A 27,983-nucleotide genomic window follows, 5' to 3' on the forward strand; every position below is an offset into this window, starting at 1 on the left:
CCCCCTCCTCTACTCTTGTGTAAATGTCCTCGGTGGACTCCAGACGTTTTCATTGGCCGCGGCACTGAGAGAGGAGGAGGAGAGACTGACGGACGGACACGAATTCCTCAGCGCTCCTCAAATTTCTTGAAATCACGGACCTCCTGCTCGCCTCCGTCCCGACAAACATCCAGACCAGCTCCCGTCCTCCTCCTCTGAGCACACGACCCGAGACGAGCTGCTTTTACAAAAATGGTAACATATCCAAAGTAGCGTTTTCCTCAAGTTTCCTGAGAAACACGAGTGGAAACGGACGCAAATGTTAAACTCTTACTTTTTCTTTTCTCGTGTCCAGATGTTGCGAAGTGTCGCCGTGCTCCTTCTGCTGGCCGTGGCTGTCTCTAACGCTCAGGTAAGTTTGCCTAAAAACGGCTAAACTATAATATTTTTCTTTGTATGGATACCAGATGTTGCCTTACATGTATACTGGATGTTTTTACGTACGAAGCTGTCCTCACAGAGCAGCTTTGTTCTCAAAGCCAGACGAGCTAGTAAACATCTGGAAAAGGGTCTGAGTCAGTGTGTTATCCGACACAACACGGTGCTGTGCTAGAAATCAGGCATTTACAGCTGCCTGTGCTGAGCTATAGCTTGTTATAGTATAATCTTCTTAAGGAGAACCAATTATGCCATTATTGTTGGCACTCATGCGCAATTATGAGCTCCATTGTGGAGACAATCAGGCTCACAGTTTAACTAAATTGCAACTGGGACAGTTTTTTTCAACAGGGACACCACTCTTAATCCTGAAAATTATTGTGTATATATGGCAGTTTGATAGGTTTTTTTTCCGCACCCCCCCCCCCCCAACCCCCCCCACACACACACACACACACACACACACACACATTCCTCCTAGTCTCAGTCTCTTTAAGGAGTTGTGAAGTTAACTGCACGGCAAAAGCTGCCATAAGAGGACAGAAGAGTGACAGACAGCTGTGAAAAGAAAACAAGGGAGGGCTTGTGTTTTCTTTGTGTATATCCCACCAGCCAGCCCAGCTTGCTGTGTGGTTTGATGGCCCCTCATCATCAATATTGAAGGACGCTTCAGTGCGAAATGCTCTGCCGCCTGGCAGCTGCTCTAATGGCATACAAACACCGTGTTTGGGTGGTCAGTCACAGAGCATGTGTGTTTGTCTGTGTACGCCCAAGGGTGGTGAGCATGCTCAGGGGTTGTGAGGATTCTCACCTTATGGGTCTCACACTGCAGTGCTAAGTAGTCCAACCTCTGAGTAAACACAGAGGTAATGTGCTTTTAGATTAGCTGGCCTAATAGAGCAGAGGGACGATCACTTCAGGCCAGACACACCAAATCGACATCAAAGAACTGGTGAAGATGGAGGCCGGCTGTTGCGTTGCCTTCTTTCGCTTGTGTCTTGACTGAAAAGTTGCACCCGAACATACCAGATTCTTTTATACTCCCTTTGCTTACAAAAACAAATGTCACAGCCCTAATACTTCCATGCATCCTTTACGTTGCCATAGATACAGCTAATAGATGACACTAGAGGGCAAAGTTTCAGTGAAGACAGTGGAGGTCGTAATAATTTACCTCTAACGGAGGCAGTGTTGTAAACAGCTGTGGTGGTCTGTGAGGCCATTAAACACATCGCAACAGCGATTACCGATATGTTCCATTCCGCCATTTTTCAAATGTCTTAGTTGTCTCCTATGGTCGTATTTCACTTTAATTAAGCTACACTGCCCCCACGATCTGCGGTGGTACTGCTCCGTTTCATCCGTATCCGTAAGCTTTCAGAAAACGAATATGGATGAAATGAATGCAGAGTATAGACAGAAGGCGCTGTCTGTGTCGGTATACATACCTAACATTGAGCAGAAGTAAGCTCTAATACTACAGCCAACTAGCACGTATATTCTGTGCCTGCGTAAGAGGAAGTAACTCTCCATAGCAGCAGGTGGCAGTAGTCTGTATTTGTCATTCAAAAAGAGAACAGTACAGATTCAAGATGCTAGCTAGCCAGTTAGCACATAAACAACACAACCTGATGTTGAAACAACAAAGGATATTTACTGTGCGCCAGCGACCAATTAAACAAACGATTGTGAACTGTTTCTGCTGAAGAGCTCAATAGATACAAACATAATCTTACCTCATTTAACAAGTTTGCCATTTGTTTACTTTCCTCACTTTAATTTCTCTTCTTGTGCACCGAGCTATTACTACCAGCGCTGTGTGACACACCGCCAAAACTAGGTCAACAGATGCTCACCGACAGCCCAACATTTACCAATGGCCGGCCGCTGCCTCGGTGTGTCAGAGCCCTGCCTCTTTGTGAGAAAGCGAAAAAGCATGCTTCCCAAAATGCCAAACTGCTTCGACAAAAAATAGAAACACACCAGGTGGTTGTTGATGGTCCTAGCGTCACAGGACACAGCTGTTGAACACCTGGCTTTGTGATGACTCCTCTGTTGACCTGCACAACAGTTGCATGCTGAGGAAAATAAACAGTAGGAATAGCTGCGGCCTAATTAGAGGATGGATTTTTCAAACAGCTCCGGCAAACATGAAACACAAGATAAACCGATTGTCCTCTACCTAGTCTATCTTTACAGCGTCACGCAGATGGCCATTAGGGTCTCAACAGCCACAACATCACTCATCGCCTGACATGCAGACCCTCCCCGCTGACCTTCCACTGCTTTCCCCTACCTTTGCTCGCTGGCTGGAAAATGTGCCATTGTGTGCGCTTTTATTGGATTCATGGACGTGATGTGTGAGGTATGGCATGGTGAAGACAGAGCACACAGTGAAGTCCGTGGAGTGTACCCACCAAGTTAATGGGGAGGCATTAGAAAGGCATCTATTCTCCAAAGGTAATTACCCTGATAATATATGGCCTGTTGACTGGCCGTGGGAAGGGCCTGAACTGGCATTCCAATGTGCCGTCTAAAGGAGGTCAACAAGTTGGAGCAAAGCTGGATCTGATGAGCCTTCTGGGTGTGTATTTAGGTTATGTATAGGTGCGGGATGTGTGTTAGATTTACTTCATAAAGGAGCTTGAGAAAGTAATGAAAACAGCATTCGTTGTGTGCGAACTTATGTGTTTATTTCCTGGCATGAGTGTAGGGTATTAAAATCTGGACACTAACTCCTGATTTATTATGAAGGAGAGTGCCCGTGTGCTTCCTGAGGTGAGAAATTGCAGCGTTTGATGACAAGCCGCTCCGAGATATAGTGCGGCCAGCCGGGGTTGGGACTCTGAGTGGGGAACTGCGTGTGTGTGCTGGCAGGAAATGAGATACGCATCTTGTGAATAAAATGTTGATGTTTTACTCAAACACACCGGGAGCTTGATATGCAAAGGAGGTCGAGATGCAGGCGTAGTGAAAGTCATAAGAGTTTGCAGCCCCGGGGGACATGTGCACACACACACTTGCATATAAACAGAGAGAGAGGAGTGTTTATATTTCTGTTTTTTATGGCATGCAGTGTTATTGTTTTATCCCGCATCATCCGCTGTGACAGGGGGGAATGACACAGTGGTTAATTTAGTTATCTGCAGCGGCTCTGGATCTTGAAAAACACAGACGTCAAGAGGATGTCAGCCCAACGAGGCAGCCTGACAAGCTCCTCTCTCCTCTGCAGTCCACGACTTGAGAGGATAAAGACGACAGGTTGAGGAGAAGAAGCCGGTTCCCTCGTTGAGGCCCTGGATCCTTATAGCTGACTCTGATTGAGCCTCTCGCACCTCGCCATGTTGCCATGTTGATGCCTGCTCTCCCTCATTCAAGGTGGGCTAAAAATATCTGCACAGGTGGAGGGAACATGAGCATGAGGGGACGCTGTGTCCTCTGTCTGTATCAGCCTGCTCTAATTACTACAGCCCAACATCCAGTCATGGATCCTGCGCAGGGATTGTTGAGGGCGGTGAGACAGAGTGATGTAAAACAGAGAGGAGATGGAGCCACAGTCATGCAATTATAGCAGGGGAGATTGGGGGTGAGGTAAGACTTGTGTAGTGAGACAGAAAGAAAGAGGGGGGTGTACTGTGTTTCATGTCCCTGCAGTGTGTTCTCTTCACTCTTGGCTTGGCTTAAAAGGAGTCCTCATTTGGCTTACCAGCTGTACTGGTGTCTTATCATTACCGGCACTCTGCACTCAAAGGCACCACGCACATAAATTAATACACACACAAATGACAAAGAGCGGCATGAAAAGTCTCCTCAAGGGGTATGTGAGTAAGAGATAACGAACACCCTAACTTACTCATACATACTAAAAGTTAAACATACGTATAGGTGGTGAGGCTTAAATCAGTTCACTCAGGGACTCCTGAAGGTTTATAAGGACATCAATTTCCCATTGTTTTCCTCCGTGTAGCTCACAGTCAAACTCAATAAATCACATCATTAGTGTGACACGTTAAATAATTGTTTGACACTCTGTTTTACTTCAGTTCAATTCTGCCTATTAAACAGTATTCTGATGCGATATATTGTCAGGAATATAAACCCCACCATCGTACCACCCATTTTCTTTCACCAGAGATCATGCTTTATCCAGCAGCCTGTGCAGAGGACGCACCTTGAGATCAGGCCCTGCATCTGAAATGCAGTTTGCTTGGTGAAAATGGGGTCACCGTGGGATGAGTGATTAACTGGCGTGCGTTGTTCTCTCCAAATGTCACTTCTAAATTTTTCTACCATTAACCAGAAAGCCTTGTCGTTTGCCGCAGCTTAAAATTGGCTCAATTAAGCAGTTTTAACTTTAAAGTGGTTTATTTAACACGTTTAATATTCTCGGGATGTGCTGGGATCTGGGACGTGTGCTATAATGCAGAGGACGTGCAAGAAAAATGGAAGTTTACTTGCCATCTGTGTGTTGGTGTTACCCAACCATCAACGTCAGAACAGACTACAGAACAGACTTTTGTAGCAACAAGCAATCAGGCTACACTTATACTGTTTCAGTTTGTGAGCAGTTTGAGGAATACTTTACCCGCCAAGTGACCATTTGCTCAAACCATGTTATGGTGAATTAATTAAGATAACTTTTTTCTCTCATGCCTGAATGAAGAATCCAAAAACGGAGAAAATTCTTGTTGAATTAAAGCCATAGGGGGCCGTTTTCAACAACAGTAAAATTATGTCAAAATAATATCCATTCACAAACTCTCACACAACTCATTCAGTATAATCAGAGTCTCATTTATCGAGTCGTATGCCCAGTGCAGCCAGCCTTTTTTCGATTGAGAACTGAACTGAAAGTCAAACTTATCTATGCTCTCTTTAAAGCCAGACTCCATTGACAAAAATAGTAATTTTACGTCTCTGAACACTGGAGCTGCGATCTAACACTGCTTTAAGTAGTTTGTTTGTGTCATTTTGTAACTTTGGTGAATCTATACTAACACCTTAAAACACCGAAGTCACGCAATAACACAAACAAACTGATTGAGGCAAAGGCAGACCAGCAACTCCTGTGCTCAGTGAGGTTAAATTACTGTTTTTCTCAATGGAGTTTGGCTTTGAAGAGAGTTTAGATTATCCTGACTTTCAATTTAGTTTTCTGTCAGAAAGGGCCGTTTGGGAAGTACTGAGTGTACGACCTGATAAATGAGACTTGGATTATTCTGCATGAGTTGTGCAAGAGAACGTATACAGATGTTTTAGTATAGTTTTGCTGTTGTTAAACGCGGACCCCTATGACTTTAATTTATCAAGACTGTTCTCATTCTTCGTTCCCTGGAGGCGAGAGAGAAAACAAAGTTGTCTTCACTAATCTAATTGTAACACAGGGTGAGTCACTCACGAACACATAGTCATTTGGGAGGTGAAGTATTCCTTTAAAAATGTTTGGTAACATTTAAGGGATCAACGGAGTGTGTTTTGATGAGGAACATTTCTTTGTTCGGCCTCTAAATGCTGCTATTCTTTGTTCTGTTTTAACCTTTACTCACAGCACTATACTTAGTGACTTAAGCTAAAGTCGCAATACCACACTGTTAAAACACTATAAAGTTCTTGAATTGAAAATGTTTGTTAAGTAAAAGTACACAGTAAATAAATGGCCCCTGTGAGTTCAACCGAGGTCAGACCCATGTTGAGAAAAGCATGTTAAACACAGGTCCTCTGGGGAACATCAATCCATTCACCACATTACGTTAACAAGCTTTCCCTCTCAAACCATGGAGGCTCATTTTTGACCTTTGAGAACATTATATGTAACACAATAATCTTAGCTCATAGTTCCACTCACCATCTTTTCTGAGCTTTCAACCACACGCCATGGTTTGTATTTAGTGAATAAAGTGACTCAGACGTCACTCCTGGAGCTGAGGTTATTTTGTTGCATATTATAATGACTACAAAAGGCATTTCTCAGAAGCCCAAGTTGGCATCTTTAGTTCAAAACCCAAATATGTTCAGTTTACTGTTATGTTCGACAGAGAAAAGCAACAAAGCCTCACAGTTGGGAAGCTGGAAGCAAGAAATGTTTAGCGTATTTGTTGGAAAACAGTTAATTCATCATCAAAATAGATGCAGATTGAGTAATTGGTTTAATTAGCTTGGCTTTTTAGCTCTAATTGAATCCTGACTTATTTCTGATTTGTCTGACTTGTGTTTATTTGTCGACGTTGAGGCGTACAAGACTTTATATGAGCTATGGAGAGAAATAAGATACAAGCGTGCCTAATTAGAGCTCATGAGACCTGGTATGTGTCCCAGATTAAGTTGTATGTATCATCATGGTCCCGCTGACCGTCCGACATGATAAGGTTAAGGTCTTTGGACGGATTTTAAATAGCTACACACACATTAAACCCACCCTGCAGTCTGTAAATGAGCCTTTTCCTTCTACAAACATGCTCCAGCCTTTAGCCCCGATACTGGCCTCAAAGAGGGAGCAGAGACGAGGGCAGGGAATCTGCTCGTTCCCTCAGACTGAGCCTAGCATGGGCCCTCCCTCCCCTCCTCCCTCCCTTCCTCCCTCCCTTCCTCCCTCCTTTCTTGGCAGTGGAAAAATGCCCAGAACAGAGCAGGGGTGGGAGCAAAGGGAGGGAAAGGTGGCATAGTGGGATGGAGAGAAAAAAGAGAGCAAAAGGATTTGAGGAAAATTAGGTAAGGCTATTGGAGCGAGAATAAGAAACAGACATCGAGGTTTAAAGAGATGACAGAATCAGTGCTTCACAGAGGACAGGATGACAAGCGAGAAATGTAGAATAGAGGAGTAGATAAAGGTGGGGTGGTTGTGTTTGGGATTGACGCAGGTCAGGTGGTGGAGACAGGGGACACTTTTGTCCCAGCAGTGTGACAACAGGGTGCACAGGGGAGGGGGTGGTGCTGCGTTCATAGCATTTTATGTTCTCCGCTGACGTTTTAACTGCTAGCAGATGTGGCTCTGCCCAGACCGTGACTTATTTCCTGCCTTTCTTTAGTCCCTCTTTCTCTCTCCCTCACACTTTCTCTGTTTTTCTTTCTCTCTTCTTCTACGTTTCTTCCTCTCTGTCTCCTTCTGTCTATCTTTTGTCCTTTAGCTTCTTCTTCTTGTGTCTTTTGGGGTGTAGCTGTTACATTTCAGCTCTTGAACAACGGGGCCTGTGGGTGTAAAATAAGAGGCTGCAGCCCAGGGTGACATCATCCTGTCCGTTGGTGCATTCCTTTCACACTGAATAAGAAACAGGGAGGAGAATAACGGGCCGATCCGTGTAAACTGGTAGTTACCAAGAGTCCCTTTGTTTCTGCAGATTTAATCTCAGACCTGTCCCCCCTCCCCTCACCCCCTACCCTCGGACAGCGTTTGAGACCACCCGTAGAGCCCCTAAAAAGAGCTCATATCTTTATTATACACTCAAATTAGTCTTACTTTGGCCTCATTATTCCAAGGACACATCCTGCCAGTTCCACTACCAGCTCATTGTCACATAAATCCATGAAATACTAAGCAGGCATCACAGCTCAAGGGAAGCATGTCAGTAGATTGTGTCATTTCAGGGGGGTTGAGCGAGTGTTTCTGTAAGTCTGATCTCAAGAGGCTGACAGCTACAGAAGAAATGAGACTGAACCTGATTTGACATGTACGAAGATACAGTTGGATGGATTCAGAAGGGAGAAAATGCTCAAAATCTGAGAATGGTGGTGCTTTAATTATTGAGGGCAAATGCTATAGCTTTCTGTAATGCTTCAAACCCAGAGCTGATGATAGTCTGTCATGTTTCTCCCCCTGCGCGATGGATTTAGCCACAAGCTTGTTTAAATTCCTTAAAGGAGGAAACTGGTTCATAGTTAGTGTACAGTGTCAGAAGAGTGGTTCTCATTCTTCCTTGGCTGTGCTCCACTTCTCTTCTGGTAAGGCCTGGTTACAGGGAAAGAGAAGTGAGAGGGGGTTCTTCACGGGCAGACAGAGACGAGCTGTTTGATTTGAGCCCTCCCTGTCCTTCACGTCGCTCTTGGCATGAGCCCACATCTCATGAAGCTGATGAGTGTTAGACAATCAGGAGCTGGAGGGACAACACAGGGTGAGAGCGGGAAATGCTGGAGCGGGGGGGGAGAGCAGGGGCACCTCTCTGACCTAGATACTGAGGAGATTTTTGGCTCAAGACGAACTCTGTCGGACCCCAGCTGAGGCAAAACAAAGCTCAGGAATGTGCACCCCCTCATCCTGATTCTGTCTCTGGTCCATAGCCTTCACCTTCCTTCGTGTTCTTCCACCTCCATTATTTCATCTCCTTGTAATTGAAAACATGCTTGTAAAGCAGCAGGTTGCATTTCGAGGTTGTGAGGGAGAAGTCGCCTTGCTGTGCCTGCATTTGTCTGTCCATCTGTCAGTCTGAGACTCTGTTGCGGTTGTGAAGTACACGGTGTAGGGAACTGAGTCAGTGTAGGTAAGAAACAAACAATTTCAGTGTTCTGCTCTTAGCTGCATTTACCTCTTACACTCCAACCCACCCGTCTTTGTCTTTTTAGGGCGCTCTTTAGCTAGCATGATGCAGTCAGTAGCAATGGATTCCTTTGGTCTTCTACTTTCAGATGATACCAGTATCTTCACTCCAGCTTTAAAAGCCTGCTACAGCCTCTGAAAGACAGTATGTCAGCTGAGGAGGCTTATATCCTAGTGGATGAAAATGTCTGTATTGTATGTTTCTGCAAACCATATGCGTTACATTTGTACAATATTATGTAGCAGATATGTTGGAGCTCTGTTTCTCAACAGAGCTGTGGTGAAGGCGGAGGTAGGTTTAGGCACGAAAATCACTTGGTTATGGTTAGGCAAACATCATGTTATGAATTAAAACACCCACAGTGGCACAAATTTACTGGAAAAGAAGGGATGAGTTGGTCGACTCGGTGCCTCAGACGCTGCTGGGCAAAGTCGTGATGTATCAGTCAGTATGTTTACATGCAGGCAGTAGTCGAGATAAGCTCATCGCTCAGGTAATCAGTCAAGTCGGACTTCTCGTCTTGTCTGAGTATTCATGCAGAAGAGAAAATGGAGTACGTCTGACTCCTCCTCGATGGGCGGCACTGTGTCCTTTTTTATTATAGTGCGTATTGAACTAGTTTTGGGTCTTGTTCAGAAACTTTTTTAATAAATCCATGATGAGCATTTTCCTACCATCCATAAACTTAAAAATGTTGAGGTACTTTAGCTGTTGGAGCATGAATGTCGTTTCCTCGTCCATCCAGAAGTGCGTCTAATGCTTCTTGGTCTCCATGGTGTTTGTTTGTTTGTTTTTCCAGAAGTTACTGCACTGGGTGAAAGCTAGCAAAAGAAAAGTGGTACATGCGCAGAACGCCGAGTCCGACTCCAGTTGGAGAAAGTGGATACATGCAGCAATAGTTAGATTTTCAATTGAATTATCTAGGTGTGTTAGTCGAGCTACGGATTGTCCAATTTCAGTCGGACTAAGCTGTTTACGTGTATTTTAAAGCTCAGTTTCAGTTGGACTAAGCCAATAATTCGATTTTCTCAAGCTGCATGTAAACGTACACAGGTTCAGTGCCACAAACAGCAGTGGAGACGCAGCGATGATTGTTGGTCTCAGTGGTCTGCAGCCTGGCAGCCATCTTGCCCAGGTGACATGCCATCCACCATCCCCTTCAGCTCCTCATGACAAAGTCAGCTCAGATATTACGTCACTAAAGAAACGTATAATTTGTAAGAAATATGAAAATGCAATATCTTCACAGTTTGCAGACATGTAAAATAAGAACATTTTCTTCTGGTCATGGGCTGAGTGGAGTGGAAAAGGATCAGTTTCACCCCTTTTACTCCTTCGGCATCTCACTGCAGTAGGTTTATACTTGTATATACTCTGACAACAAACAAACTGCACACAGTAGTTTCCTTAAAACTTGTTGGTTTTTGTACAGTGCCTTTATACAGAGCCAGGCGACTTGTTTCCCCCTGTTGCCAGGCTTTATGCTAAGCTAAGCTAGCCTGCTGCTTACTAGAGCTTCACAATTACTTTACATATACATGAGAATGGCTATGAGAATGGCATCAATCTTCACTCTCTGCAAGATGTCAAACTATTCTTGTCATGCCTTCATATGTCACTGTAAAGACATCTGTATGAAGTATCATAACTCTGTCTTAAGCACTGACTTTATGTTTTTGCTGATTATGAATGCCAGCTAAAAGAAATCTCTAAATTGAGACAGATTGATGCCTTCAGGACACAGTCGGGAGCTTTAACGCCTGCCTTGACATGACTGCCTCGTCTGCTCATGTCAGCATCATTGTTTCAACTCCTTAATGAGCTCTGAAATACACTTTCTTTGATGAATAACTGAGTTTTGTGGGGGTACGCTTCCACATCAACATCTGAGCAGTTTTAAATCTTATAATCATTTTTTTATTCTGGCAGCATTTTTCCAGCGGCATAGAATTAAGACACGATTAACTGCTTCTATTCAGATTGTTGTTTATCGAGATTTGTCACAGTACAAATCTGAGGGAGAAGCAGCCCTGAAATTAAAAAAACAAGTGCCTTTTTTTCTAGTGTGGCATACAGACTGAAAATCTACTGACCAAAATGAATAGAAAGCAAATTGCTCGACCATATTCTTGCACCCTTCTGGGATGATTTTATTTTAATATTTCAACTTGTCAAATAGCATAATATTTTATTCATAAAAACACTCACCAGGCTTGCCGTGCCTTAGGGGAAAGAGGAAAATGTTTTGTCAAATGCTTGTATCCTTTACACTGAGGTGCCAGCTTACTAGATCCATCTAGCTGTATCCAATAAATCCAAAACAAAAGCCCTGCAAGAAATCGTGTCTTTATGATGGTTATTATCTTAAGGTATTGTTGAAACGGTGTCATAGAGAGGCTGATGCAACTCAAGCTGAACCACCTTTCACCTTTTTTTGTAATGCGGTACAATACATTAGCACAGGAAAGTACAACCTCCTCAATGAGCAGAGCGCTGAATCAACATCTCTCGAATGCAGTCTCAAGAAAAGCTCAATATGAAAAAAAGAGATTTACTGCTGGAGTGTATTAGATGAAGCTCTGTGCGCCCCGATAAACCGATGAAGCTGATTAAACTGATCTTGATTGCTATAAATTCATATTGCTGCGTAATTCATTAACAGGGAGGTTGAATGCGGCATTTAGTGCATTTATTTTTTTAAAGTAATGTCCATTATGCTGTTTGTCACTGTAGGCATATCCAGGGTAGAGTGTTTACAATCCGTAAATCAATGTTTTCTATGCTAATGTGGGGCAGGGTGCATTGTGGGAATGGATTTACGGTGGCTCTAAAGTGACACCCACTGGAGAGGAGCATTGATTGGCCTGCTAGATCAATGGAGCATCACTAGAATACACAAAAACACACATGCACAAACACAAAACATGCACTTAAGAGCGGACAGGGTACATTACATGCACAGCCGTGTGTGTGCACAGCTGCAGAAAGCGATGCAGATAGATGTACTAATGTGTTTTTCATGTGTAAGTGCTTGCAGATTTTAGCCTTGCTGCTGTTGTGCTGCCTGCCTTCTTATCAGCAGTGGAAAATTAAATTAAATTTCTTTAACTGAAGCGAGAATACATTGCCCTTTAACTCCAGTCTGCCTCAGCATGGAGCCATTCAACACGTGGCAGGGGAGAAATTGACTTCAGAGCACGCACAACCCCCACCTCTCCTCTTGCATCTTCTCCATCTACCTGTTTCTTAATAGTCAGACTCTCTGCGTATCTTCGTCATCTTCTTCTTCCCCTCTCTGCTCACTTATTTCCCTCTTCTGACTTCCACCTTGCTCTGCAGAGCTGGTCTCAGATCACTGACATGTCTCTTGCAGCCGTAAAAGGGCATGGCACTGAGAGGAAGATGACAAGGCAGAGAGAAGTACAGCAGAGGAGAAATAAAAGTATACTAGAGTTGAGTTAAGACGCCTCATGCAGAGATTGGAAGATTAAGTTGTGCACTTAGGGTTTTAAGAAATATCGCTTAAATCTTTTAATCTCCTTTAAATAATTTTAACCTTCTGACAAAAGATCGAAACTGAAAAAAAATGGAAGAAAAGGGGCAGGAGTCGAGGAAAATGAGCTGTGAAATGTCTATATATGCAATCAGTTTTATGCTTGAGGCAGCTTTCTGTATGAAAGCCTCTGTTTAATCTGTTATGATTCACCAGTCACTTTTCAGTGCTCCAGCTCCTGTGATTGGTTTTAAATGGGAGAGAAGGAAAATACGGCATCGTTTGTTGGCTGCGATGAAAAATTGATGTAATTTAAGTAGGACACCCACAGCGGGTGTGTTTGTTTTTGTTTGTGCTGAGTTTGTACTTTTTTTTTCTAATGTCTGCTCTGATGGTGATTGGGTTAATGAGTTTGTTTACATGCACTCTAGCATCCAAGTCATGGCGGGGTTTGTGGAGAATCGTGCATGTAAACATTATCATCATTATCACCATCATCATTATTATCATCATCACCATCATCTTGGTTTCTGAAACCAGAACAATGATCACATATCTTGGTGTTGAGACATCTAAATACGCTCGCTGTTACTGTGAAAGAAACAAGGATACTCTGGTTTTTGAACACCTTCACCAGCTCTGATTGCTGGATGTCATGTGTGTAGGAGTGCTCTCATCTTTCAAACTCTCATTTCTAAAACTGGTGATCTAAAACGATGACCTTTACATTTTAGGAAATGAACTTGTTCGCTTTCTTGCCCAGAGTTAGATGAGAAGACTGATACCACTCAGGGTTTACCTTAGTTTAGCATAAACACCTCAAACGGGGGGGGGGGGGGGGGGGGGGGGGGGGGGGTTGGGGGACAGCTGGTCTGGGTCTGTCCAAAGGTAACAAAATCTGCCTACCTGCATTTCTGAAACTCACTAATTAACACTTCACATCTTGTGGAGTTTCGGTGTTACTGTGAAATCACCAGGCAACCAGCAAACTCCAGGAAGTCGGTGTTCCTGCCAAGAAATAGTGTGCCTCATAACCCCTAGTTAAAGAAATAATTCACCTTCCAAATGATTATCATTTGTATAGCAATTACTCACCCCGTGTTACATTGAATTTGTGAAGAAAACTCTTTTTCCTTCACAGTGAACGAAGAATCCAAAAAACAGAGAAAATTCTTCCTGCATTGAAGTCATCAAAACAGTGGTCAAAACATCTTTTTACAAACTCTCACACAACGTATGCAGTATAATCCAACAGACAGCCCTTTCTGACGGGGAACTGAACTCAAAGTAAAACTATTTGCTCTCTTGTAAGCCAGATTCCATTAACAAAAACAGTCATTTTACCTCACTTAACTTGGGAGCTGCTGGTCCACCACTGCCTCGATCAGTTAGGTTGTTTGTTTTATTGTGTGACTTTCATGTTTTAAAGTGTTAGTTCAGATTCAATGAAATCACACAATAACATAAACAACCAAACTAACTGAGGCAGCAGTAGACCAGCAGCTCTCGTGTTTAGCGAGGTAAAATGACTGTTTTTGTCAATGGAGTCTGGCTTTGAAGAGAGCATAACATAAGTTTTAGTTTTAGTTCAGTTATCTTTTGGGGAGGGCTGTCTGTTTGGGTAGTACTGAGCATACGACTGGATAAATAAGACTTGGATTATACTGTATGAGTTGTGTGAGAGGTTGTAAACTGATCTTTTCATAGAGTTTTGCTGTTGGGTTTTCTCAGTTTTCGGATTCTTCGTTCACTGGAAGAAAAGTTTTCTTAGCAAGAAAAGTTTTCTCAGCAAATTCAGCATAAGACAGGGTGAGTAACTGATAAACAAACTGACATTTGCGGGATGAAATATTCCTTGAGCTTTGGAGGTCTTGGTTGATTTTTTCACCTTTGGACTGAACCAGGAGAGCTGTTTCCCCCAATTTCTAGTTTCTATGCTAAGCTAAGCTAACTGGCTGGCTGGCTACAGATCTAAGAGTGTTATCTAGACCCTAGGAGAGCCAAGATGTAATAGCCCTACTAATATATCAGCTTGGCCAGTGTATTAGTCTAGATCTAGGAGTGGGTAGCAAGAATTTGACAGTTCATTATGTATACAGGGAGATACATTTTCTCTAGGTTCCGTCAAGCGTCAATTTCCAGGGCTGAAAATGAAGCCAACATGAAAGTGCAAAAAAATAGACCATAGACATAGACCCCCATGTTAAAGTGCCCACCTTTTCAGCAGAAATAAACATTTTTACAGCCTGGTACAAAAATGGCTTTGGTCTCTATAGCTAATCCCCCTGAATTTGTATATAACTCTCCTGTTTAACTGTATCAAGGCTTAAAGGTACATACAGTATAATCAAGGGCGGGCCATTTTGAGTGACAGGCTGTCTGCTAATAGAGCACCAGCCTCTCACCTCTGACTCCAGAAAACCAAGATGGCGACAGCCGAAATGCCCAACTCAAGGCTTGATAACAGAAGTCTACAAACCACTGAATGACGTCCTGGTAGCTACATTCATTATTTTTACAGTCCATGGGTTCCATGTAAACTGCAACTACAAATTATGACCGAACCCCAGGCAAAGACTCAAAAGCAGGATAATAGAGTCCAAATAACGGTGCTCAATTATGATACATGTCTGCACGCTCCTGTGCATGGCAACCATGAAGGGTACATGCAGGCATGATTTATGACCACATAAGGCAGTCTCCCCTCCCTGGCTTGTTGACAGTTGGTTGTGTGACACTACAGTCGCTTTGTCCATTGCTTTTGTACAGTCTGTGTCAATCACGAATTCTGAGCAACACGCTCTGCTGTGATCTCATTATGGGGCTTGGCTCCATTTGCCTCTTTTGATTGACACCACTGTGATCTTGCCTCAACAGGAGCCTGTACATGCTCTCACCATAGCAACAATCCACTTGAATCAGCTGAAAAAAAGAGCCCTGTGCCTCTGTATTCATCAGCTAAATGTCAGGGATCCTCTGCTGGTTCTACTCGGAGAGAGATGGACAAACAGAGCTCGACGTTTTATACCAAATTCATCTAAGCAGCCTATCCATTATTCATATTCTCATCGGAGGTTTCTGCAGGTTTCAACAGGCTTCCAGCCCATCTGTGTCTAACAAACTGAATTGTCCAACATGCTCAAAGCCACAGGGATTACTTTGAAGATTTTCCATGACCTCAACTTTGGAGTGCAAGTGTGTGCGTGTCTTTAAAGCATGCATAGAAATGAACCAAAACCCCACAATCCTTCTCCTCTCACCACTTCAGGGTTGAAGCCCCTACACCGCAATGCTTGCATGTGACTGCCTCCCCTCTCCCTGCATCCATCTTGTTATGTTCTATCATTAGTGAGCTTATGAGAGTTCGGTCACAAGAATCCAGCTTCAGTTTAACCTACATACCAGACCTTGTACTCACAAACACACACACACGGCAGCTTGGAAGCCAGCTCACGTGCACTCACACTCAGAGGGCCAACTTTCTGTCTCGCTCTTAGCAGGAAACAGCGGCTTAAGGAGGAGGAGAAGGAGGGGAGTCTGGAGAAACAGGGAGGAGAAAAGATTTCACAGAGCATGGGAAACGGGCCCAAAGGAAAACACAGCTCAGACTCCAGATGTGGAAACACCCTGCACACACACACACACACACACACAGATACTGTAGAGAAAGGGGGAGGTAATAAGGGTCATAAAGCTGCTCTTGGAGCTCCGCTTGGCGTCTTGTGATTGGTCGGTTTGCAGCTCCAGTGAACTCATTTTTGGCAAGTCCTCAGGCGATAGTTTTTAACAAACAAACAAAAGACAAAGAAACAAAGGCAAGTGTCAACAACAGAAAACGAGTACTTAATGTACTAGAGAATTAAAGTTGAACTGACACTAGAAACATCTGATTTTTAAGGAGGGATTTTTGAGCTGACAGTTTGGTTGTAGTACTGAACAGTCTGATCCTGCTTGCCTGTATGGTTCTCAGTCTGTCTTAAGCCTTTGTTCCCAGTATCACTCACACACAGGGATAATACTGTTGTCAACATCCCAGCTGTTTTAATTTACAGTGCTGCCTTGTAGTCTACACTAAAGACGTGCTTTTCTAAGCTGAGTATGGTCATCATCTACTGGCAAACATAAGTGACTCTCCAGAGACTGAAATAAAAGGACAGACGACAGAAATGTTTAGATTTCAAAGTCTGCATCTTAATTATATAGATTGCAGCCATATTTTTCAGAGGATATCTAAATCTTGCTCAGGAAAATTAGGACTTTGCACAAGGATAAAATGTGTTTAAAGTCAGTCTCCACTAAGTTATGGCCAACTGGATTTATCATGTTGGTGAGGTAGCGCCACCTAGAGGGGAAATGCCATCAAACTTTGGTGGATGGCTCAGTTCAGATGTGATTTTTTTTTTTTTTTGGCTGAAACTAAATGATTTATCCAAGAAGTGGTTTATGTTAAGTGGGACACACTCAAAGTTAGATTTGGGGTTATCTTAGTGTATTAAATTATGTCCCATATTCATTGGAGATTAAATGAAATTTTTAGGAGTGGAAGAGAAGGTTTTGAGCAAAAAATTATTTAACTTTGCAATAACTGTACATATTTTTTACGTTAGCTTTTATTCTAATGTTATTCTATTGATGTATATATGGCAGTTAAATTTCACACTTTCAGCCTCAGCACAGTGACGATATATATAATATTTTGAATATGTTTATATCTTAAGTACTAGTGGTAAACACTCTAGCATAATGCTCATTATTTATTTCAAAAATTTATTGCTTTATATTTACATACTTCTGTTTTACACTCTCATTCTTTCTTCTTATAATTCTCTATTCTTGACATTGGCGTGACTGTAACAACGAATCACAATTTCTCCACGGGGATCAATAAAGTATTTCAGATTCTGATTGTGAAAAATCTAAATGGTGGAGAAATTTAAGGAGAATATCTATGGATTTGTTAGATCAAGAAATTCAGGGGGGAAATGACAACCAAAAAAAAAGTTTATATTTCACAGTTTATGAGTTATAAGAGAACAGAAAAAATGGTAACCAAAAACTAGGCTAATTGTTTGTCTTTTAAGATAAGATGAGATATACTTTATTGTCCTCGGAGGGAAACTTTGCTTGGGCAATAGTGCTACACCCCTCTGCAATCATCTTGAAGCAATGCATGACAATAAAGACATAAATGCATGCAACAGAAATAATAATGGAGGTTATATAAAGTAATGCACATGCTGTGAGTAAACATATAAATACACAGGCATTGTAGAATAGAGAGGAAGTCATTAGAACCATGAAACCATGATACATAATCCAAAAAACAAAGTGAAATAGCACCTACTTGCTTACTTAATGCATGAGCAAGAATAAGCCTGCTTTTTTGTTGAGACATTTGTAAGAAGGACAGGTTGTCTTTATGTCTACCTGGAGGTGACAGTTCTTGTTCAGAGTACAGATTGTTTTGCCCACTAATTTCCCTGAAGTCTGTTATCTCTAGAAAGCTGACTAACAAATAGAGGAAAAAAAGGAAGTGCTACAATGGTGCTTCTTCTTTTTGGGTGTCAACAGGGGGGAGACTACTTTTAATACAGTGAAGAGGAAATGATCTCTCTGGATGTGAGACAGAGGAGAAAGTGTAAGACTTGGGTCTCATCACAGATTTGTGTTTGATACGTGTTATAAAATGTGGTCAGCTCCTTTTCGGTGCTTTTAAATGAGCCTGTTAATGATGCAACAGCGCCGTCCTGTGTGAGAGAAAACAATAGTAAAAGTGCCTCCAATTGTGGTTTTTTTTTTTGTTTTTTTTTGTCTTCCAGGAGCTGCAGAGCAAGAGCAAAGTGTGTGCCAATGTGTTCTGCGGGGCCGGCAGAGAGTGTGCTGTTACAGAGAAAGGGGAGCCCAGCTGTCTTTGTATAGAGGTGAGTGTGTGGCTCTGCAGCTCTGCAGAGACCATTACCTCCACACAAGAAAGCAGTAGCAATGCAAGAAAAAAAAGAAAATGACTTCCCTTAGTTTTCACTTCTTTTTCCCCCTCTCTTTCCAGAGCTGTAAACCCCACAAGAGGTCAGTGTGTGGCAGCAATGGAAAGACCTACAGGAACCACTGTGAGCTCCACAGGGATGCTTGTCTGACCGGCTTGAAGATCCAGGTGGCCCACGATGGACACTGCCACGGTATGAGCAGCAGTGCGACAGCAGATGTCACAATCTCACCACATGGTTGCTGTGTTAGTGCTTTCAGTCGTATCACATAGCCTAATCGTCCTCAGCAGATGGAGATTTCCCAGTGGCAGCAGAATTTTAAAATGTTAAAATTTCCTCCCTTTTTTTGAACTTTAACAACCTCTCCACCATGCTGGCTTCAAAGTTCAGATTGAAAGATCCCTCTTAACTTTAATAGTATTGTCACCTGCTGTTTTCAATGTCACTTTTACAATCCCATTAAATTACACCCCCAAGTGTGGTTAAGACTGTAATAATGTTATCATTAATAATTAAAAAGATGTTCTAATCGAGGGCAATAAAGTGTTCAGGGGTACTTTGTCTTGAGGAGGTGCCAAATCTGAGCAGGATAGAAGGCTAGAGGGCCTCTCCTTGAAATATTTTAAACATGTTTTACACTGTGATGTTATGTTGAAGTCTTGAGAAACTTTTCTGTAGTTATCAAGCCGTTGAAAAACTTTGACAGGATGAGACAGCGGTTAAAAATACCTTTTTTGATGCCACTGCTTTCTGATTCCTTACTGAAATTGTGAGATTTGACAGCGACACAGACTGACAGCAACACTTTATTGGTGAGCATTCGTGGGTGCTGCTGAGTCTTTCTCTCCTGATATGCCAGGGTATGTATCTGTCCCTGACCAATGCTCTCTTTTTCAAATTTAAAACTTCATTGCATAGATGGAATAAATTTTTTGTCAGATAATATGTGACCAAAGACTTTTGTGATGCTAAAAACTGAGGTGGCTGCCCTGCCTCGACTGAATTAATCTAACTGGTAGTGGAAATGTTTAATTTTTGAATGCCTTTGACCATGAAACTGTGTTTACTGTAGATGAGTCAGTGTAGCTGACACCAGTTTGGTATATCAGATTGGTGCATCCCTGTTCCCCAGTGTTCTGGTGTGGGGAGTCAGGTGCCAAAAGCAAAAGGTGGAAGCGACAGTATTAAAGTCTAACTCTGTTATTAGTTTTTTCAGCATTGGCCCGGTGTGGACTATAAGCTCTCAAGTTTATTATCCCAACATGACTTTCCACTGATGACTGCAACAATTTTTCAACACACCACTTAAATTAAACATTGATCTGTCACATGTGTGAGGTAGAGAGGAAAAAAGCGTTAGTTTAGTTCACCCGTTAAATGGTAAAAGCGCTAATAGTCTTGTACACAGTTAATTTAGCTCTCTGAACCAGCCCCTATTCATGGAATTTATATGCGAGGTGACTGGGTTTATAGTCAAGGCCACCCACATGCCACTGCACACTCCTGGCCTTGACTTATCTGTTCATGCATCTAATATTAACATTTTATCTGGAGTGAACTTTCACTGCTCACACCTGGCAATGTCGCACTCCCTGTGTCCCCGCTTGAGCTGGACATTGATCAGAGCTGTGGCATAAAAGGTATTCAGAGAAAAAAAAGTTATGTCACGCTCTCCTGTTTGTAGACCTTTGACCAAGCGCTTAGAAATGGACAAGTTTATCTCCGTTATTCGGAATCAAGTACACAGTGTCATTGATTTTTTTGGGTTCAAATGTAAAATTGGTTCTCTCTTGTTTAATCCCCTTTAGAGAAGAAAACAGAACAAGCAGCTGCCAGCCCAGGTGAGTTTGTGTGTGTATGTGTGTGTGTGTACTCTACGGCCTTGTAGCCCTTCTAAAGGCCTTGCCGCATGTAGACAAAAACAACAGAGCCGTGGGGTCTCATACGCAGCATAATGCATTGCCTTTTTTCTTGCCTGAAATGTTTACAGAAATATATTTTAGTGTACTGTTTATCTGTAAAATGAGAAAGTTGGTCCAGGAGCTTGATTGTGCTTGGTACTTCGCTCGACTGTATCCAACTTGGCAGCCTAGTCAAAAACTTTCTTGCAGCCAAATAACATTTGAGGTGAGAAATAAGCAACGCGGTAACATAATCTTGATTCATATTTGATCAGCACTGCCTAGTTTGACAGTTTGACCGCAGTTCACGAGCCATGATTGACATGATTGACAGCTGCGTTCGAGACTCTTTGCATATACTATCTGTCTCATGTATTTCTTTTGGTTCAGTCAGGAACACTTTAGTCAAAGAAAACTTTATTTCCATTTGCAGTATTATATTTAGTGGTATGGCTCTGTTCTGGGGCCCCTCTGCCTTTCCTCAGGCCTATGCAGAAAGCCTCTTCCATGTGCCTACATGGAAAGCCTTAAGGTAGAGAGAGCACACCTCTCTGCCCTTCCATGTGCAAACGAGGAACGCATTAAGGCAAAGAAAGCAAACCTCCCTGCCCTTCCATGCGCTTACATGGAAAGCCTAGGACAGTCTGAGGAAGAGCATCACGCTCAAAACATCACGCAAAATATAAATTGCATACGGGAGCTCTTTTGGTGTGCAGATCGCTTTTTTCTTTTTTTCAAGCCTAGGACACCCCAGGAAACAGAACAGAGCAGCATCAGTGACAAACAGAAATGACATTGATAAGTCAGACACAGCATAAAAAAAGGAGGAGCTGGGGTGGAGGTGGGTTGCAGCAACAGTAGACGGGCCAGAGCAGTTTAAATAGGGTGCCTTGAATAAGATTCGCCAATTAGCTGCATAGAAAGAAATCATGTGATCAGCTGACTCGCTTCCATCAATCAGCTGCTCCATCAGTTGATTGGGCTGTTTGAGATCAGCTGATGTAGCTGGGATGTGAGCTGAGCTTGACATTGACAGTTTCAGCAAATATGACACCAAGTTATTTTCATTAAAGTAACTCTTAACTGTTTAAAGTGTTAGTGAGATGAACCATTGACTCAGGTCATGGTTCAACCCACAACAGTTGGGTTGTGGGTAGGTCTGGTGTTAAGATTTGGCTGCTATGTCCCTGCAATAACTGTATTTTATGGTCTAATGGAAAGGACTTAATAAATACTGACGTATGCACAATAGGACAGGGGTCAATCATGATATAGCTGGCAAGATGAATTTCACCCTTTGGATTATTTATTAATGCTGCTGACTTATGGAAATGTTCCCACCCCTGCAGTGGTTTGCTACGCTGCTGACCGCAACGAGCTGAGGAGCCGTGTGATCCAGTGGCTGCAGACCGAGGTTGTCCCAGATGGCTGGTTTGTGAAGGGATCCAACTTCTCTGACATTCTGCTGAAATATTTCAAGGTGGGCTTCTTTTCTCTGGAAAGAACAGGACGGTCCTTGGCCTCAATAAGTGCCCACAATTGCTCCTACACCATTCTTTGTACAGAATGTCCCCTCATCTATATGGGCCTCCCCTAACAAGCCTGTTCCTTAAAGCTGCTTCAGACTGGGTCTAATTGTTCATGTAACAGTCCTTTCAAGCGTGTCAGCTGATGGTTAGGATTCAGTTTAATGAGGTTGCAGAAGAGAATGACCCTTGTCACTCTATGGGCTGACATAAATGACACTACTGTAAAGCAGAAGTGCAGATGGCTCCTTGAACACCGGCAGTATTTATTTTCCTAGTCTTTCCGACCATAAACATATGTTGCACAATTTAATACCGCTAACTTTATACAGCATCTCACCATGGAATCAAGGTCCACCACTATTACTGCCAAACAGTTTCAAAAGCCTTTGTTCAGTCGCCCTACAGAGACAGTATTACAAGGCCTTTAGGTTAATAAGCAGCTCTGATGTTAATTCAATGCGATTAATGAATACGCATTCATATGACAGATGCCGAAAATGACTATATGAATAGAACGTTTCATGCTCCAACACCCATTTCTGCTCCAGCCCCGTTTTAAAATATCACAGAAATACAGGCTGTAAGAAGAAGAGGTAGTACATGAGGGGCTGGTGCAAAATTGATTTCACTTAACATCTTTATGGGATGATTGTCATGGCAACTGGTGTGCTCTTGGTGTTTTTTGTGCCAGTGACTGTGAGTCTGCTGGTAGCTCAGGCTGACCTGATGTGAAACAGCAATCATTTCTTTCAGAGTTCACGACACACATGCTCATGACAAAAAGGGATCACAATATAGTGTGAACTCTGAAGAGGTAATGTTTGTATCAGGCAGTAGACAGAGATCCGGTGCACTAAATACCATGTGTAAGCACGGAGGCAAAATTAGTTTATTATCTGAATAATGTGTCCAGATACAGATTGCATTTTATTACCAGGTGTAAAACTTAAGTTCTTGTTGTTCATATTCAACTGTACATAAGCATCAGCTGTGCATCTCCCATGTCTGTCCATGTGTCTGCAGTCGTATGACAACGGTGATTCTCAGCTGGACTCCTCCGAGCTGCTCAAATTCATCCAGCAAAATGACTCAGTCGTGGAGTTGCAGTCCTACGCAGACCAGGAGAGCAACAAGCTGCTCAGGTCAGTGTGCTTGTTTGTCAGTTTGCATGCTTATGTGAGCGTGAATGAGGGCAGCGTGGACAGAAAACGCTACTGTTCCCCTCAAACTCCATGAGCATTTTCTTCTGTGGCAATGCTTGTTCATGCTGATCCATATCTGTGTGCTGTGGTGCTATTTTAAGCTACGCAGCACAAGCCATTGAACTCTATCTAGCCAGTGCAAACTTTGCTGAAGGCCTCCTGTGGGAGCCTGTGCTGGCATAAACACCTGTGTTCTGTGGGACATAACACTCTAAATCAATTACCCCTTCTTCTGCATGCTTATTTTCTCTGCAATGTTCCGTTGCCACTGTATGGAGCAGCTAATATTTATTCAATGTTTGGATGTATATCTGTGCTTCCCAGGAGCCTGTGTGTCGACGCCCTCATTGAGCTCTCTGATGAGAACGCCGACTGGAAGCTGAGCTTTGATGAGTTCCTCAACTGCCTGAAGCCTGGCTTCAATCCACCAGAGAAGAGTGAGCTTAATGTGACAGTTTGTGTATATCATAATGTAACATAAAGTTGCACACCTGTATTATGTAGTGTATGGATGCACTGACATGAGCTCAATCAGACAGTCCTGACACACATCAAACCGTGGAAACGAGCCTCAGATTGCTTTTAATAGTTTGAGACACAGTCAGAGTTTTCGCTTCAGCCTGCTCAGTCATGTGATGCTGATTTATCTGGGATAAAGTTCACAGGAAGCAGGAGGCATAGCTCTGTCACAGAAAAAAATAACATTCGCTGCAGAGCACTGAACCTCGAAGCTCTCCTAGACTCAAGGACACACAAACACACACACACATTTGGTTGACTTTGTGTATTTGTGTTTACAAATTCCAGCTTTACCACAGATGCTGGATTCCTTTGGTCATGGAAATTCTGACTTTAAAGCCTGAAAGAGAACGATACAAATCTCCAACATATTGAAAATATATTGAATTTATTTATGTCTTTTAAACTCAGACAGAAGTGCTAAAGTTTTGCTTAGAGTGGGTGTTGGCGGATTTGCTGACTTTGGATTAGTAAACTAAAAATTTGCCGAAGGCATGTGCCTTTAAATGAAGCTACTGGATGGATGATGTGGCAATTTGAAATGCTGACAAGTCTTGGTCAGGGAAATTGATTGCAGTGTGTAATGCTGTTTCTATTATCATTTTTGCTAGTCTGTTATCTGTAGTCTGGGGTGAATAGTTTACCATGTGTCTTTCTGCAGAATGTGCCTTGGAGGATGAGACATATGAGGACGGAGCAGAGACCCAGGTGGAGTGTAACCGCTGTGTTTGTGCTTGTGGCAACTGGGTCTGCACTGCTATGACCTGCACTGGTGAGTTAAAAATACCCAAGGTGATATTAATTCTGTCTTTATGATCGCTGTATTCACACACTCACGCATTAAGACCATTTTTGACCATTTTGTTATCTGTCCAGACAAAACGGCAGCTGTGGATGAGTCAGCAGATGCTGGGGCAGAGATGACTGAGGAAGAGTGGAATCTCCGTGTGGCTGAGCTCAACAAGCACCAGGTCTGAATTTGCAATATGCAAACCCCTGTAAACAATCAAAAATATAATGCACTCATCATATTAATTTCAACATGAGTCAGAATCACAAGTGCATCCCACAGTTTCTCTACAGAACAGGACAATATACTGTACCTGGTCTCTCCCTATCACTGCCCCATGCTCAAACGGATTTCACTTGATTATAAGGTCCATGAAATATCACTGACATGAGCCATAACCCAAGTGTCTGCTTTTAGAATCCTTCAGGATATAACCTTGATTACTTGCAATGTGTTTCTGGACAAAGAGCATTTGAATCAAACTGCTCAGCCAGCACAAAACAGTTCACAGAGGAATTGGTAGGTGTAAATTTTTATGTGACTGTGTACCAACCTAACATAGCTCAGTGAGCTGGGGTGTCAGCCGCTTTATGACTCCTGGCTTGAAAAGAGAAACAATAAATCAATAGCTGGGAAATAAAGAAATGTTTTCTAAATTAGGTCGATAAAACTATGAAATGGCCGTGGATATGAAATAGAAGGCAGACAGCAGAAAAAAAGATCACTAACATATTCCTTTTTATTGTAGATTGTTGAAGGCTAGGGGTGTCCTCAGCTAAGATTTTGTGTGGATGATTTAAATCATCAAATTATACAGCCAGTGATTCCTTAAAGTGTATTATACAGAATGAGGGAAGTCAACATTCTCTAGAAGTCTTCTTGGGGAATTCCACCAACTTTGTTTCCAGATCTCAAGGAGTCATATTGCATATGTGAAAAAAGCAGTTTCGTGTCTTTTGTAGCTCCTCAAATGTCAGTTGCGAAAGTGTCAGTTGGGGGCGGTGACTACAAAATGAAAAAGAAAATCTGTGTGCTATTTTGATTTATAGCCTAATATGAGGAACAACAATGTTAACAACACTTGGAAATGAGGGCTTGGTGACACTAGGAATATAATGGAATAATGGGGCCATTGTTGCAGAAACAAACAAACCAAAAATGCTTAAAAAAAAAAAAAAAGAAGTTCTGGAACCTCCCTATGAAAACAAATAAACATGCGTTCAAATGGAACTCATGAGCTTGTGTTTACGACCTGGGAAGTTGTGAAAATAAACTCATTAACTCTGAGCTATTGGAAAATTTCCACTTATAAGGCTGGAAGTACTCCAACTGGGGGGAGTTCATCTGGACTCCTCTCGTGAACTTGGTAAACACGACCTCATTTGAATGCAGCATAGTACCTCTACAGACAAAGAATAGTAATCTAGAACCCAAGAGTGAAAATCTAGAACAAAGTACTACAACCTCTCCTGACAAGCTACACCTCTCTGGAACCTCTACATTCATAATATTTTTGTAGCATTTCCGCTCCGGTATGTGCTTGCTTATTTGTGTGACTGAAAGCAGAGGCTCACAAGGTAGGACTCGGGCACTGGCTTGAGGCCATGGCTGAGTCAGCAAGGTCATGTACTCTGTACTCCAGAAGGGCAGCTTATAATGCCTCTGTAAACAAATGTGGCTCTGTGGGTACAAGTTCGGTGTGATTAGGTGCACTCTAAATTTAGTCATGAGGACCTTGCTTTGAAATACAATGTTGGTTTTAATGGATAAAGCCCTCAAGTGATGTGTGTTCTTCAAAAAATACTTATACAATTATGCACTCACGTCATCATATATTCTATATGTTCAATTATACCGCATATCTCACCTCTGTGTCAACTCTCTATGTTGTTTGAAATACAGGAAACAGTTGAGAAGATGAAGAGCAGCACAAAGGAGGCCTAAATAAGGATGCAACGAAGGAGAGGATGCATGTCATCACCCTTCCTCCATACTTGATTTACCTTGCGGCCATGTGTTGTTATTAGACTGACTTTTTCATGTTTCTCTGCTATGTTAATTATTATACTTTTTTTTTTTTTTTTTACAACGTTTAAGTGTTTGTGTTGATGTTTGTTAGATTCAGGGGTTATCAAAGAGTATTATAGGATTCCCTTGTGTTCAGTACTGTCATATTTGATTGTATTACTGCGCCTCTACACTAGCCTCGGGGCTATTTTTACTACAATTTCTATATTTTTACAGTTATTATAAAAAAAACAAGTCAAGTTGTCACTGTTTTGGATTACGGAAGTCATTGTCGGAGAAGGTAGTGAAGGAAGGGGCGCAGAGAATCCACCTGTTGAAATGAGGAAGCTGTCGGAGCACAGAGAAAGCTGACTACCTGACATCTGCAGCGGCATGTTTCTCTTCACCCTCATGAGTTTTATGGTCAGCAGCTCGGTCGAAGACGCTGGGATACGAAGAGGGTAAAGCTACTAGTGATTTTGATTTTGTTGCCATTTAGAACTGCCACAGTAGGCCACTACTTGACCAATGCACTTCTCTTTCTTTGTCTCTATCTTTCTAAGGCTTTACTTTATCACAAGCCTGAAATTTGTTTGTATCTTACTGCTAAAGTGATCATTTTGCTGCAGATTAGTTTGCTTCTATGTACAGTATGTTATTGGCTTGAGTTGGAACCTGTCTTGTTCCCATGTTATGCTCAGGCAAGTCTCTCTGGTGCTCTTTCGGGTTAAACATTTCTCTGTCTGCGTCTTACATTTCGGAGACAAAGACACAGTGGTCCAGCTTTCAGTCTGCACCCAGGTGAGACCTGATCTTTGAATATAGCATGATGAAAACTGAAACCAAAGTCTTGATGAAGTGTTTGAATGATGTACAAAATTCTCCGGGTAACACATTACTCTGGACCCAGCAACAACACTATACCTGTGCTTTCAAAATCACTCTAACAGAAGGACTAGCCTCACTGTCAGCTAAAGTAGCGTAGACGCATCAGTAACTGGGTGCATATAAATTGTGTGTGTGTGTGTGTGTGTGTGTGTGTGTGTGATTGTGTGTGTGTGTGTGCTATTAAAGTGTGATGCTGAGAGTAGTTTGTTAAATGTGTTTATTTGTTAAAATCCTGCATTGAAATTGGGAGGATTGACAATAAAAAATCAGTGCCTTAGACCTGCAAAAAGTATAGGTCTCTACCTTTGCCTGCACGCTGGCTTTTACGCCGCGTGGCATAGAAAGAGTGAGTGTGCTTTGCTGAAATTTAGCAGTAAACTAGTGCTTTGTGACTCTATCCCTGATAAATGTCTGTGTGAAAGTTGCATTACTAGGTTCAAGCTAAATCTTTATATTCCACTAAAAGTGCAGAGACTGTAAGGAATATGTATGTATGCCAATAAAGCCCATACACCACAACTCAGCTTTGTCACTTTGTGTGTGTGTATGCTTGGGTCTGTCAAATTTCAATTTCAAATACTGTGAGTGAAAGAAGAAGCTTCCCTCGGAGAATAAGAAATAAATGTCTGACTTTGAAAGAAGTCTGAAATCACGTCAAGTTGTTTCTTTCTCCTGGGCAGGAGAGAGGAGCACACTCACCCCAATATTCAAATGTGTCCAAAATG

General features: G+C 42.4%; 1 protein-coding gene across 1 annotated transcript; it reads left to right on the forward strand.

Moving 5' to 3' along the window:
- Positions 1–65: 65 nt before the first annotated feature.
- LOC117251547 (follistatin-related protein 1-like) lies at positions 66–27,777 on the forward strand. Its single transcript, XM_033617978.2, has 11 exons — positions 66–234; positions 335–391; positions 18,258–18,359; positions 18,485–18,614; positions 20,231–20,263; positions 21,673–21,803; positions 22,876–22,994; positions 23,379–23,491; positions 24,235–24,345; positions 24,450–24,544; positions 26,266–27,777. Exons 1-11 carry the CDS (start codon positions 232–234, stop codon positions 26,305–26,307), a joined length of 936 nt encoding a protein of 311 aa, XP_033473869.1. The 5' UTR covers positions 66–231; the 3' UTR covers positions 26,308–27,777.
- Positions 27,778–27,983: the final 206 nt, after the last annotated feature.

This window comes from Epinephelus lanceolatus, chromosome 14, assembly GCF_041903045.1.
Source record: "Epinephelus lanceolatus isolate andai-2023 chromosome 14, ASM4190304v1, whole genome shotgun sequence".
Classification (NCBI taxonomy): domain Eukaryota; kingdom Metazoa; phylum Chordata; class Actinopteri; order Perciformes; family Serranidae; genus Epinephelus; species Epinephelus lanceolatus.